Source organism: Odocoileus virginianus, chromosome 4 (genome assembly GCF_023699985.2).
Source record: "Odocoileus virginianus isolate 20LAN1187 ecotype Illinois chromosome 4, Ovbor_1.2, whole genome shotgun sequence".
Lineage (NCBI taxonomy): Eukaryota > Metazoa > Chordata > Mammalia > Artiodactyla > Cervidae > Odocoileus > Odocoileus virginianus.
The window spans coordinates 35,759,688-35,773,530 of NC_069677.1; the positions used below are offsets into that span (position 1 = coordinate 35,759,688).

A 13,843-nucleotide genomic window follows, 5' to 3' on the forward strand; every position below is an offset into this window, starting at 1 on the left:
CCTCTGTCCATGGAATTCTCCAGGCAAAAATACTGGAGTGGGTTGCCATTTCCCTCTCCAGGGGATCTTCCTGACCCAGGGACAGGACCTGGGTCTCCTGCATTGGCAGGCATATTCCTTACACTGAGTCACCCCAGGAAAGTCCAGAAAAAATGCATACATGGTTATAAACACAAAATTTTATATAAACTATCATAGCATTCACTACTTTCATTCTGCAAAGCAGATTCCAGATTAAAGACTCCTAACTTACATACTGCCCAATATTAATAGAGGGAAGAATAAGCAAATAAATATGGAAACAAATACACAACAGAGCAAAGGTTGATAAAAGCATTCATACTGGCCTATGAAAATTTGTATAAAAGAAGTGTTTAAAATATGAAACATAATACTTGAGTTTTAGGAATTTATTTACAAAGTTCTCCCTAATAAAACTGCTTTTAAAATATAGCAATAAAGGAGCATTCACTATTTAAAAGTGGTACATATGTGGCATAGAAAAATATCCATAGTCAGTTAAAGTATTATAACAGATAATTGAAAATTGTTAAATGACAAACATTTGCAGTACTCCCTAAACAGGTAGGAAATAACAATGCATTTATTCATAGGAACTTGATTATTTTGTACTACTATTGAAACCCTATTATGAAAGATAAAATCAGAGTTTGAAAAATATTTTACAACAGCAAGTAAGTGTATTTCAATTTTACATTTAATTATGAGGCCACAATAAAAATTTAACCATACACATATCTATGCATTTTACAGTAGATTAGCCAACTTAGTAATTATTTCATAAAGAGTATAAACCACTTACCACAATCACCTCATGGTCTTATCTTTCCAAATAAAATACCACACACTATCAAACTAAACCAAGTTACCAATGGCTAAAATCACTATAAAGTATACTGGCCCTGAAACAAGTATACATCAGTATCATGTTTGTGCAAAATATATATGATTTTTTAATCCTTTTGTCCTTATCTCAATTTGCAAGTAAATTCTGAAACCACCTCCTGTAACTGTTATTCTTGTCAATAGTGGCAAATCTTTCAAAATCCACATGCGATATCTTTATTTATAAAATAAACTGCAAAAGGAGCAGTTAAATAACTAAACAGAGTATGTGAACCCGGAACCCACTATTTAGAGATCTATGCAGGTTTTCATTTGTGATATCACTTCATTTCTAAACAAACTGAGATACATATTTATTTCCAAAAATTCATTCATGGACACTATACAAAGAGATTTACAGCAGTATTTGGCATCAACCAATAAAATTTATTTACTGTATCATGTGGCAAAGTTACTATTATCATGAATAACTTAAATGACTGGTCTTCAACTGGATTCAACAAAGAGAAAAATTACACCAAAATCAATATAACTTTTTACATGAATTAACTCAAAAAATGTCAGAGGTTAACCTTACTCTTTCAAGAAAAAAATAAAATGGCATAGTTTAGTGTTACCTTCTTTCCAGCTTTCACCAAGTGCTAACATTAAGTACCATTTAAGTCAGTTTCTTATTCGAGTATGAGGTGCTTATAACTTTGCACAAATTAAGATTTTTTTTAAGCTTCATATCAAATGAGTTGTAGATCTACTTAAAGTATGGCTTCTCCTTTCAAAGAAGGCAGGAAGACTGACAAGGGAGGGAGATGGGATGCCCTGTAAAGACAAATGTTTTATACTTAAATATTTTTTCTTTTAAGTAAGATATAGCTTAGCATCATACACACTATTTTTGCATTTTACAAATTATCATAACAAGTAAGACATCTGAAAATCTAAACTCTTTAAAGAAATAGAAACTTAAAATTAGGAGGGAAGGGTTGGGAGAACACATAGAACTGTTTTAGCATTCTGAAGAACGAGAAAAATGGATACACTGGTTTACTACATATGAACTCAAATGAAAGAGATAAATGCTTACTGCTAGTAGTGGTACTTCTGTAGATATTAATGATTTAGTGTTTCAGATGTCTTTTTAAAATTATAAATTAGAAGACAAATTTTTGAGGTTAAAAAGACAAACCACAATGGTTTCTTCTTAATCATAAGCAGAATTAAGAACAGTAAAATTACTTCATTGGAAATAACTTTCTAAATTAAAAGCCATACACTCTGAAAGAATTTTTATATTATGTGTGCAACCCATATTTACATGTGTGTGTATGATTTTGCTTCATATATGACTGAGCAAAACAGCAGTGCTTCTGATAATAGAGATTACTAACATACTAAGCTGTCTAAACTTTATTATTTCAGAATGTCAAAGTTAAATATCATCAGAGTTAATAACAAAGAAACAATACCAAAAAGTCAAGTGGGGATGTAAATCAAAACCAATTATTATGAAAAGTACTATTTTAACAGACATGAATGGTTAACTATTCTGTGGAGAAGGGAATGACAACCCACTCCAGTATTCTTGCCTGGAGAATTCCATGGACAGAGAGGAGCCTGGCGGGCCACAGTCCATGGGATCACAAAGAGCAGGACATGACTGAGCAACTAACACACACAAACTGAGAGCCAGCAAGGTAGCTGCTAAGTTCTCATCAAAGGTTTAGAGAGTTTAAAGAGCTGGGTTGGTAAAGTATTACCACTCAAGTGACAGTAAAGCAATGATTTAAGTAGACAGTATAAGAGTTTACATTTTCCTTGGGTAAAACCTTTATGATTTGCCATATTAACAGCATAAATTTTACACAAATGTCATAATTCTAAGATTAAGAATCATATTTGGAATATAAATCCACTTCATAGGACAATTACTAACATTTTAAAATAATTATTTCCATAAATAAGAAAATCTAATGGGACTGATTTTTTCAGGCCTTATGGGTAAATTATCTTGTAAAATAGTTTTATGTGCCAATAAACAAAGAAACTCCATTAAGCCTAAGTTGTTGGGATTTCAAAGCTTATAAAGTTGTGAATTCAAAAGTCCCCATTCACCTAATTAGTGATTCAGTGGAGAAAAATACTTTCTTTTTTCACAATAAATACAAATTTCAAATAGCTAATAAGCTCACATTAAACTTCATGAAGCTTGTTTCCATTACTGGTTGACATATCTCCTAATACTTGACAAATATCAAAGATGACTTGGATAGAACTTTTTTTGAAATTTGATAATTCAGAATTTCCTTCTAGCATCTCTGAAAAACTAGCTCATGAGGCAGAATGACGTACAGATCGAAACCAGGAGTTCTGAGAGCGCCCACCAGTAGAGTTTGAGCGCTGAACATAACCATGCTCAGTAAATCCAATTACATTGCTTGTGGAAACAGAATGGGTCATCTGTTAGAACAGAAATAGGCAACTGAGAAGAGGACAAGGATGTCTTAAAGATACTTTAGGTACTTATTTATATTATTCACATAAAACTGGTAAAGCCATAAGTAATAAATATTAATTTTCCAAAAATTTTCTATAAAATCCAATTATCTTTATTTGAAAAGCAGTAATATTTATAATAGTTACAAACAGATGAAGGAAATAAAAAAGGGATAGTGCATGGGGCTTCAGAAAGTTTACAATTTAATTTTAGTAAATGAATGCTTACTATACTTTGTTAATTTCAATACTTTTTTTCATTAACTAACTTCTTTGCAAAAATTTATATTATCAACCAAGTATGATTTCTCTTCCATTAGGTTAATCTTGATTACAAATCTGTATAAACATATTTATATTAAGCTATAACCTTTGATGTATATTAACTAAAGACTTAACTAGCTTTATAAAAAATAAGCTATTGAGCATTATGTGCCTTTTTTGTATACATTTTATATAATTAAAGGTAACCATTTATAAAACACCAAGGTGTTACCCTTGAGCACTTTGTGTATACTAACTTACTTAATCCTTACAACTACTACTTTAGATTCATTTTATAAACAGTGAAATTGAAACAGAAAGATCTTTAATAAGTTGACAAAAGTCACATAGCTAGTAAACAGCAGAACTGGGATCTGAACTTAGGAGTTTCAGAGTTCCTGCTCTTAACCACTACTCAAACTGCCTCTGAGAAAATAATCACATCATATATGTGAGATAGAGCGTGTGTATTTACCCTTTACAATAAAACCATAGGGTAAGTTACTCCTTTCTTTCATCTGCAAACTGGGGACAAGAGAAAACAGGAAACTTGCTAAAGGACATATAGCTAAGAAATGACAGTCACTTGTCTTTCTTAACCTTAGTAAGTTATATTAAAAATAATTTTTACAAAGGACAGATACATCACTATTTAGTGACAGTAATATATGTTAGAAATGCCTTTAATATTAATTAAATGTATAATAACTCTGACACCATTGGGAATTTGGATTGCTCAGGAAACATTTAAAAATAAACACATGGATTTAGTACCCATAAAACTTTTGATACTCAAAACTTCAGCCATTATCTGTTCACAGACATAAAAGGAAAAAAAACTCAGTCTCTGCTATATTATTGGAGCCCATCTATAAATAGAACTATCCTTATGTATGTCAGTAAAAGAGATAGGCTAGACTGAAACATGTTGCTTTCTTAGAGATTAACATCTCAGTCCCAATAAAATTTCATATCAAATAAACTATACCTTAAGTAAGCCTCTAGTTCATTAAGTAAGGTTTTCTAAGTTATCTTAACCCAACAATGAGGTTAGATATAGCAAAAAAATTGATGAAGATATTAAGGTTTCTACCTTTAAAAAGTCAACAAATTTATACCAACTCAGTAAATCTGAAGACATTTAGCCCATTAAATCAAAATCACTTACTGCTAATGACGATGTGCTAGCCAGACGACTCATGACGTGTTTCTCATTGCTAGAAGGACTTCTTCCCTCTGCTGAACCTTGGGACGCCATAAGAGCCCTGCGGAGAGCTCTTTTGGGAGTTTTGGAGAAAGAGAACGCTCTTGTAACCTAGAATTAAAACAAGATACAATCAATTTAACAGCCTCGATAAATCTAATATAATTGATTAGAACAACTATAAGTAAAACAAAGCCAAATTCACATTAAAAGTTTTTCTATAAAAAATATGGAGGAATTTTTGTAGAAAAAGTATATGGCAGAATGAGAATATCTGGACAAAGCAGTGAGAAAATGTAGTACATTGTGGATTATGCCATCTTGCATTCATAGAGCACTAGTTCAGCAGGAGAAAGTAGGAGGGGAAATTTAGCATGAGAAGAAACCTTGGGGTTGTCTAATTCTGCTATAATTCAGTTGTGAGATCGCTGTTCCAAAGCCACTTAAACCTCAATTTAACTGAAAAAGGGTAGCACTTTATTTGAATCACCATTGTTAATGTTTATCTACTATATATCATTCATGTTAAATGCAGAGATACAATGATGATTAAAGTATGCAGCCTCCCCTCAAAGGCAAAGAAAACAACAATCAAAAGCTTATAAACTGAACAACAGACTCTGGCTGTAAATTTTACCTACAAAATTAAAACTCTAGTTCTACTTTTAAAAAACCTATTACCAACATTCTTGTGTAGTCCTGAACAACCTCCATAAGGTAAGGTAAGGGAAGATAAGTAGAAAAGTTATCTTCATCATTAGAAGTCTGAAACATAGTATGTTAAGGAACAGATCCCAGGTTTCCTGACTCTATTGTGTGTCCTTTGTTGAAAAATATCTGAGGCAATTTCTAACAGGAATGCACACATACTTAAAACACCATCAGAAATATCGAAGTAACTAGAATGGGAAGGGTAAAAGCTGTTACAGTTGCTGTGCCGAAGAATTCGCTAAGCTTATCTATCATCTCTGCAGGCCATTTCCTAAGACCAAAAAACAACTGTTTTATGTACTGCCTTCACACTGACATCTATGGCTACATTATTTTAATATACTCTGAAAAATACATTTTGGAGATACGGTGAATAATAAAGTCACTGAGATTTACCTTTTTTGAAGTCTTTTTTATTGCTCTAGATGCTCTACTCAGTGTACTGTCCATATCTTTTGTATTTACTTCAAAGGATTCTGGATCAGCAGTGTAAATAAGATTCTCCTGTTGAAAATTAATATTAATTTTTAAAATAATAAAATAAAACTACACAGCTGTTCCTAAAATCGAACCTGTAAGAACTTATATGCACACACGGGTGCTTATATAAATCAAACTACTCAAGACTTTTGCTGTATTTGACATAATTTCTACTCTAAAATTTATTTATGGGCTCATAAAGGATATAACAGAAGGACAAAAACTGATTAAAAAAATCAGACATTTTTATATTTTTTACAATGTATGTGTGAGTATAGAAATATTTTCTCTTCCACATGGCAAAAGTTCTCAAAAGACAAGACACCAACTCAGGGCATTTTAAAATGTACTATTTGAAATGCAGGAGAGAGTTCAACTGAAGTTCCTGAATATCTGAATTTATAAACATTTATAAACATTTTTTAGTAACACAACTGGGAAGAATTTTGTGGCTTAAAACAGTATAAATTAGGATATAGATTAAATGTTTGCTGCCACCTTGTGGTTAATTTTACTTTAAGAAATACTTTCATTAATTGTTTATATTCCAGTTCTAGAATTACTAGCCATCCTGTGGCTAGTAATTCAATAGATTTTATTTTCAGCATTTTTCCATTAACTGTTTACACTTCAGAATCATAGTTATAAATTTAGAAAAGCGCAAAAGACAGCTACTTGGACACTGTGATAAATTTAGGAATAATCTCTATAGTAGGAAATCACTATACTGCAGAGATCCATTTTATATATGGATACATAGGACTATGAGAAAAAATTCTTCCTTATAATGAACAAGTTTTTGGCTTCACAAAAAGCTGTCTCCATTATTTTCCTAGCCAGCACTCTGTTGTATGCACTAGTACTGTATTTCTTTCAATGAACCTTTGTGTGGAGCAACACTTTATTTATAACAATATATTCTTGGCCCATAGAAATTAAAAACAACAACAACAACAAGGACCAGAGCAAGATGATGCAATAGAAGGACATGGAACTCACCTCCTCCCACAGACACATCTGTATGTAGAATAAAACTCACAGAATACCTGCTAAATACTGGCAGAAGAGCTCATAAAACCAAAATGCAAGAAAGATCACCACATAACAGGGTAGGAGAAAAGAAAGAAAAGGGGAATTGGGACAGGATCTTTTCCCCTGGGAGGGAGCTATGAAAGAGGAAATGTTCCTTGACACGGGAAAATGCTTCACCAGCAGGGGAGATCAGTGTGGAGACAGAGAGCTCCAGAGGCTCGGGAGAGAACACGGCAAGTGGTCTGCAACAAGTAGAGCAGAGGGAGGCCCGCACTCAGGACCCAGGCCAGCTCACTGCAGTCCTCGGCCTGAGGGCACGTCTGCTGGCGACACAGGTGCTCAGCTGTGTCCAACTCTTTGCAACCCTTTGGACTACAGCTCACCAGGCTCCTTTGTCCATGGGATTTTCCAGGCAAGGATACTGGAGTAGGTTGTCATTTCCTTCTTGAGCGATTTTCCTGAACCAGGGACTGAACCCACGTCTCCTTTATTGCAGGTGGATCCTTTACCTTCTGAGCCATCTGAGAAGGTTAGGTGCTAAAACCTGGGCTTCAGAGGACAGACCTGGGGGGAAGACTGGAGTTGTCTGCATGAAGACTGCCTGAAGGGGCTTGGAGTGTGATCCAAGCTGCAATCTGCTGCATATGCAAAAAGGAGACCAGATCGGCCACTGAAGCCCCACTGTTAACCTGCAAGATCAAAGGAAGGGCGGGGCACAGAATAGCAGCCTTTCTCAGTGCGCTCACAACAGGCCCAGCTGCTCATTCACAGAGCCAGGCTGCAGTCCTAGCCAACTGCCAGTGGCCCTACAACTTAGAAAGCACAGCTGAAACCTTAATGTCCCCACGGCTTTGCTATCCATGAATTTAAGTGCCTGAGATGGTTGGTAAACTCAGTGCCCGTAGGACACTGGTGTGGATTACTGTGCTTCTGTGGCTGGGGCAGGTCTGGAGACAGGAGGCGCTGCTGGTGCTCACACACAGAGGCAGGCCGAGGGTCTGGGCTGACTCAGCAGCTTCTACAGCCAAGGCGGGTCCAGGTGCTCAGCCCAGCCCTGGTGGTCCCAGTGCCTGATCTCAGGAGTTGTGCCAACAGATCTGTCCTAGTAGCTTTGTGAGTAGAAGACCGGAGGGTTCCCAGAGCTAACTATCTAAATCTCCACAGCTGGGGTGGGACCAAGGGGTGTGCCAAAAACTGTACTCTGTGAACCAGCACAATAGTGAGAGGCAAAATCACAGAGTGCACTTTCCCGTAGACAAGTCCTTCCCCAATATTCACTGGGTGGCATCTCTCCCAGTGAGAGCATTCCAGTCCTATCTACCTCACACTGTAGAGGGCATCTATCCAAAAGGGGGCAGACCCTGCCCCAGACAGAGTTGTAACAACCACAGAGCAAAGAGGAGGCTACACTCAATATCCAGTACAGGCTCTGGTCATCGTGACAACAATCACGCCCTTATCAAGGGGATAATGGATAACACGCAGAGAGAAAAAACATCGCAGGCATCCATACTAAAAAGTCTTTGTACAAAAATATTACACTCATGAAGGCTACACAGCGACAGTCCCTTATAAAAACCACCCTTGCAGACCATGGTAGATAACTGTTTCTCCTTAATTCACAGACTCAGAATAGAAGTAAAATGAAGAAGAGGAACCACACAATTAAAAGACCAAGAGAATTCCCCTGAAAGAACAGATGTCTCCAGTCTACCAGATCCTGAGTCCAAAAACGAGATGATGAAAATAATGAAGGAGTTAAGAAATGATATGGATAGAAATAGAGATTACTATAAAAAAAACACATATATATACAAAGAGGAGTCAATTAAAAGTAGAAAACTCATTTGCTGAGATAAAAGCTGAACTAAAGGCAATCAACAGCAAACTGGATAATGAAGAACTAGTAAGTGATCTGGAAGATAGAATAATGGAAATTACCAAACTAGAACAGTAGACAGAAATACAAATTTAAAAATATATATATAGAAGACCTATGGAATAATATAAAGTATCCAGATCTGTGCATAATAGGAATCTCAGAAGGAAAACAAACAGAAACAGGAAATTAAAAATGTATTTGAAGAAATTATGGCTGAAAATGTCCCAAATCTAAGGAAGGAAACGGAAACCCATGTATAAGAAGGACAGAGGGTCCTAAACAAGATGAACCCAAACAGACCTACAACAAGATATACTATAACTAAAATGGCAAAAGTTAAAGATATAAAGAGGATTCTAAAGGCAGCAAGAGAAAAAAAAGAGTTAATTACAAAGGACTCCTCCCACCATGAGGCTGTCAACTGATTTCTCTATCTTCAGAAACACTGAAGGCCAGAAGGGAGTGGCAGGATATATTCACTCAAAGTCTTAAAAGGGAATAGCCTGCAGCCCAGGACACTCTATACAGCAAGATTATCACTTAGAATAGAGAGAGATAAAGAACTTCTCAGACAAGCAAAAACTAAAAAGAATAGAGCAATATTAAACTTATCTTAAAAGGAGTTTTCAAAGGTTTCTCTAAATAGAATAAAGAAAAAAAAATCTACACAAAAGAGAAAATCACAATTGCAAAGAAAATCAAGAGAAAATCACAATTGGGAAGAAAATCACTTACATAAGCAAGTACAAAAATTTTTTAAATAAAATATTTTTTTCTGAAAATAAGGATAACTACAACTAACACCAAAAAAGTAAATACAAAGATATAAAAGAGGACATCAAAATCATAAAATGTGGGGAAAGAGAGTATAAAAATGTAGAGTTTTTTCTTTTAAAGAATGTGTTTGAGCCTATATGACTATCAGTCTAGAGCAAGTCAATATAGCTGTGGGTTAACACACCTGACAGCCAGGGTAACCACAAATCAAAACCATGTAACAGGTTCACAAAAAGTAAAAGAAAAGAAAAAAGTATAATACAAAAGAAAACTATCAAATGAAAACAGGAAAAACAGAAAGGAACAAAGAAGAAATATAAACTCAACTGGAAAATAAGGCTTAAAAATGGAAATAAATACATATTTATCAATAATTACCTTAAATGTCAATGGACTAAACACTCTAATAAAAAGACAGTGGCAGACTGGATTCAAAAAAAAAAAAAAGAGCCTACAACCTGCTGCCTGTAAGAAACCCACCTTAGGGCCAATGACAAACAGATTGAAAGTGATGAGACTGAAAAAGATATTTCATGCAAATGGAAATGACAACAAAGCAGATCTAGCAACATGCATTCCAGACAGACTGTAAAACAAAAGTCATAATGATAAAAAAGGACACTCTATAATGATAAAAGGGTCAATATAAGATGAAGATATTACACACATTTAATACTTATGCAATATGGAACATATGCAATATACGAGTACCTAAATACAAAAAGTATTAACAGACATAAAGGAAGAAACTGACAGAAATAAAACAGTAAAAGACTTTAACATCTCATTCACATCAATAGATACACGTTCCAGACAAAATGAAAAAAGCAGCAGAGATCTTAAATGATACAATAAAAAGGTAAGGCTTTATTGATATTTTCAGGACATTACATCAAAAAAACCAGAATACATTCTTTATAAGTGCACACAGATCAATCTCTAGGATTGACCACATACTAGGACACAAAACAAGACAGAACAAATTTAAGAGGACAGAAATTATTTCAAGCATCTTTTCTGATCATAATAGCATGAAACTAGAAGTCAACTTTAGAAAGAGAGGGAGAAAAAAAAAGGTTATATGGAAACTAAAAAGCATGTTACTAAAAAAAAAGAAATCAAAGAGTCAATGATGGAATCAAAGAGGAAATCAGAAGACACCTTGAAACTACTATATACTCTTGACAAAGGAGGCAAGAGTACAGAATTGAGGGGAAAAAAGTCTCTTCAGTGTGGTGTTGGAAAAGCTGCATATAAATCAAGGAAGTCAGAACAGTCTCACACCATACATACACTCAATAAACACCATTCTCTTCTCCAGGAGATCTTCCCAATCCAGGGATTGAACCTGGGTCTCCTGCATTGCAGACAGATTCTTTACCATCTGAGCCACCAGGGAAGCCCCAAATATATGACATGACACCATAAAACTCCTAGAAGACAACATAGGCAAAACATTCTCTGACATAAAAGTCCAACTGTTTCTTAGATCAGTCTCCCAAGGCTACAGAAATAAAAGCAAAAACAAGCAAATGGGACCTAATAAACTTAAAAGCTTTTCCACAGTAAAGGAAACCACAAAAAAGAAAAGACAGTCTACAGAATGGGAGAAAACATTTGCAAACAATGTGCCCAACAAGGGATTAATTTCCAAAATATACTAGCAGCTCATACAACTTAATAACAAGATACAACTTAATCAATAACTAAACAAAGACCTAAATAAACACTTCTCCAAAGACATACAGATGGATAGCAGAACATGAAAAGATGCTCAACTGATGTTTTCTAATAACTAGAAAAATGAAAATCAAAACTACAAAAAGGTACCGCCTCACACCAGAAGGAATGGCCATCATTAAAAAGTCTACAAATAACAAAGGCAGAGAGGGTGTGGAGAAAAGTGAAGCCTTCTACACTGTTGGTTGGAATGAAAACTGATGCAACCACTACAAAAACAGTTCCTTAAAACCCTGAAAATAAAAAAACAATAAAAACTAACAAACAAAACCAAAAACACCTTAAGATAGAGTTGCCATATGACTCAACAATCCCATTCCCAGGCATATATCCAGAGAAAACTATAATTCAAAAACATACATGCACCCCAATGTTTATAGCAGCACAATTTACAAATAACAATAAATTTTACAGCAGCACAACTTACAATTTCCAAATCACGGAAGCAACATGATAGATGAATGGATAAAGAAGATGTAGAATAGATACACAATGGAATACTACTCAGCCATAAAAAAAGAGTTTAAGAATGCCATGCAGTAACATAAATGGACCTGAGAATATCATGGGTTTCCCAGGTGGAACTAATGGTAAAGAATCCACCCACCAATGCAGGAGACGCAAGTTTGATCCCTGGGTTGGGAAGAGCCCCTGAGGTAGGAAATCACACCCCACTCCAGTATTCTGGCCTGGGAAACCCCCGAATGGGCTACAGTTCATGAGGCCACTAAGAGTTGGACATGAATGACTGAGCACACACATGCACACACACACAAAGATTATATCATATTAAGTGAAGTAAATCACAAAGAGAGAGAAACACTATATAATATCACTTATATGTGGAATCTAAAATATGACACTAATTAAATTATTTATAAAACAGAAACAGACTCACAGACATAGAAAACTTAAGAACTTATCATTACCAAAGGGGAAAAGGTGTGGGGGAGGAATAAATTAGGATTAGCAGATACAAACTACTATATATAAAATGGATAAACAACAAGGTCCTACTGTACAGCACAGGGAATTATATTTATCTTATAATAAACCATAATGGAAAAGAATATATGTATAACTGAATCACTTGGCTATATACCAGAAACTAACACAACACTGTAAATAAACTAGACTTCAATTAAAAAAATTTTTTTTAAGTTTCTTAGTTTTTCTAAAGTTATGTAAATATCCTTAATCAAGTATTTATAAACAATAATAATTATACCTCAATGTCTTTGAAGATCAGATTTAACTTTAATAAACATTCGTTTCCCACAGGAAATGTCCAAGGCAATCTACTACACTGAAAAGGGTCATCTATTTATACATTCTCCTCCATCTAATGTATCATTTGTGCAAATATGAAGGGATCAATATCTATCACATATCCCTCCCATATATGATGAAGAAATCAAATTATCTTTTAATGGACCTAGACTTCATCCAAGATCTATCACAAGCTACCTGATTTTGATTTCCTCATATATGTTCATTTTAATCTGTACAGGATAAAAGTGATTATATATTTACAATGGCTTTTAAGAGACTACACTGATAAAACTGGATTGGCAGCTTGCCTGACAGGAAAAGCCACTTGCTACAGCTCACCACATTGCTCTCAGTAAGGACAACAGGACAACAGAACAAAACATTCTCTCACAAACAGCAAAATCAAAGCGCCTAAATGAACGTGCAAGCTCCAAAAGCTTCATTAAAGCAGAGTCACAGGAGTTCTAAGGCTGCGAGGGCCTATCTGTAAGCTAGGGATTCAAAAAAAATGCTGCATGTGTCTATACATTTAAATATCTTTTCCAAAACAACTTTTAAATCAGCTTTCCTCAATGAACACAAAACGAAAACTCTCCTGTAATCATAATTAACAAGTCACTAGAAATATACAGGTTTAGGATGTACACTACCATGGAGTTTATAAACCTTCCTTACAATAGTGGTTAAGAACTTACAGCATCTGCTTTACAAATGGTGTTGGCTACATGTCGACATAGCATCTTTAGCCAGTTTTCTTTTGGAAGTTCCTCTGATGTCATCTGGAAACTGAGCAGCACATTTGCTTGCTCTGTTGGTGGCCTCACAAGCAATGCAAAAGCATTATGGCAATCTAGGGTTCCAGAATAATCACAAACACTACATGTTACTCCTTGGAAAATGACAGATATAACACAACTTTAGTTCCCTCAGAGCAAGAAAATTCCACTGAATTATCTCTTCTCTGTCTCTATCTTCGCTGTTCCCTTAGTTTTTAACTGGACCAAGAGCAGCATCATATTATGCTGAAACATTGGAAAGAATAATACATACCATGTGAGGAACCAACAACAATAATTCAATGTTGTTAGGTAAGCAGTATTTTCCATAACATTTAATATTTCCTT

The 13,843-nt window shown here is 34.9% G+C and overlaps 1 protein-coding gene across 9 annotated transcripts in view; it reads right to left on the minus strand.

Annotated features, from left to right (window-relative positions):
• Positions 1–395: 395 nt before the first annotated feature.
• The window catches only part of ECT2 (epithelial cell transforming 2), a 56,185-nt gene continuing 42,737 nt past the window's right edge, over positions 396–13,843 (minus strand). For 6 of the 9 annotated variants that reach the window (XM_070466408.1, XM_070466407.1, XM_070466406.1 and 3 more), the window contains 5 exons: positions 13,415–13,569; positions 5,933–6,040; positions 4,790–4,936; positions 3,054–3,321; positions 1,594–1,683 (listed from right to left, as the gene is read on the minus strand). In XM_070466408.1, coding sequence (XP_070322509.1) covers positions 3,193–3,321; positions 4,790–4,936; positions 5,933–6,040; positions 13,415–13,569 — 539 coding nt within the window. In that variant the 3' untranslated portion in view covers positions 1,594–1,683; positions 3,054–3,192. Of the gene's footprint in view, positions 1,684–3,053; positions 3,322–4,789; positions 4,937–5,932; positions 6,041–13,414; positions 13,570–13,843 lie in introns of all 9 variants that reach the window. The other 3 variants (XM_070466405.1, XM_070466401.1, XM_070466404.1) reach the window with 1 other exon arrangement.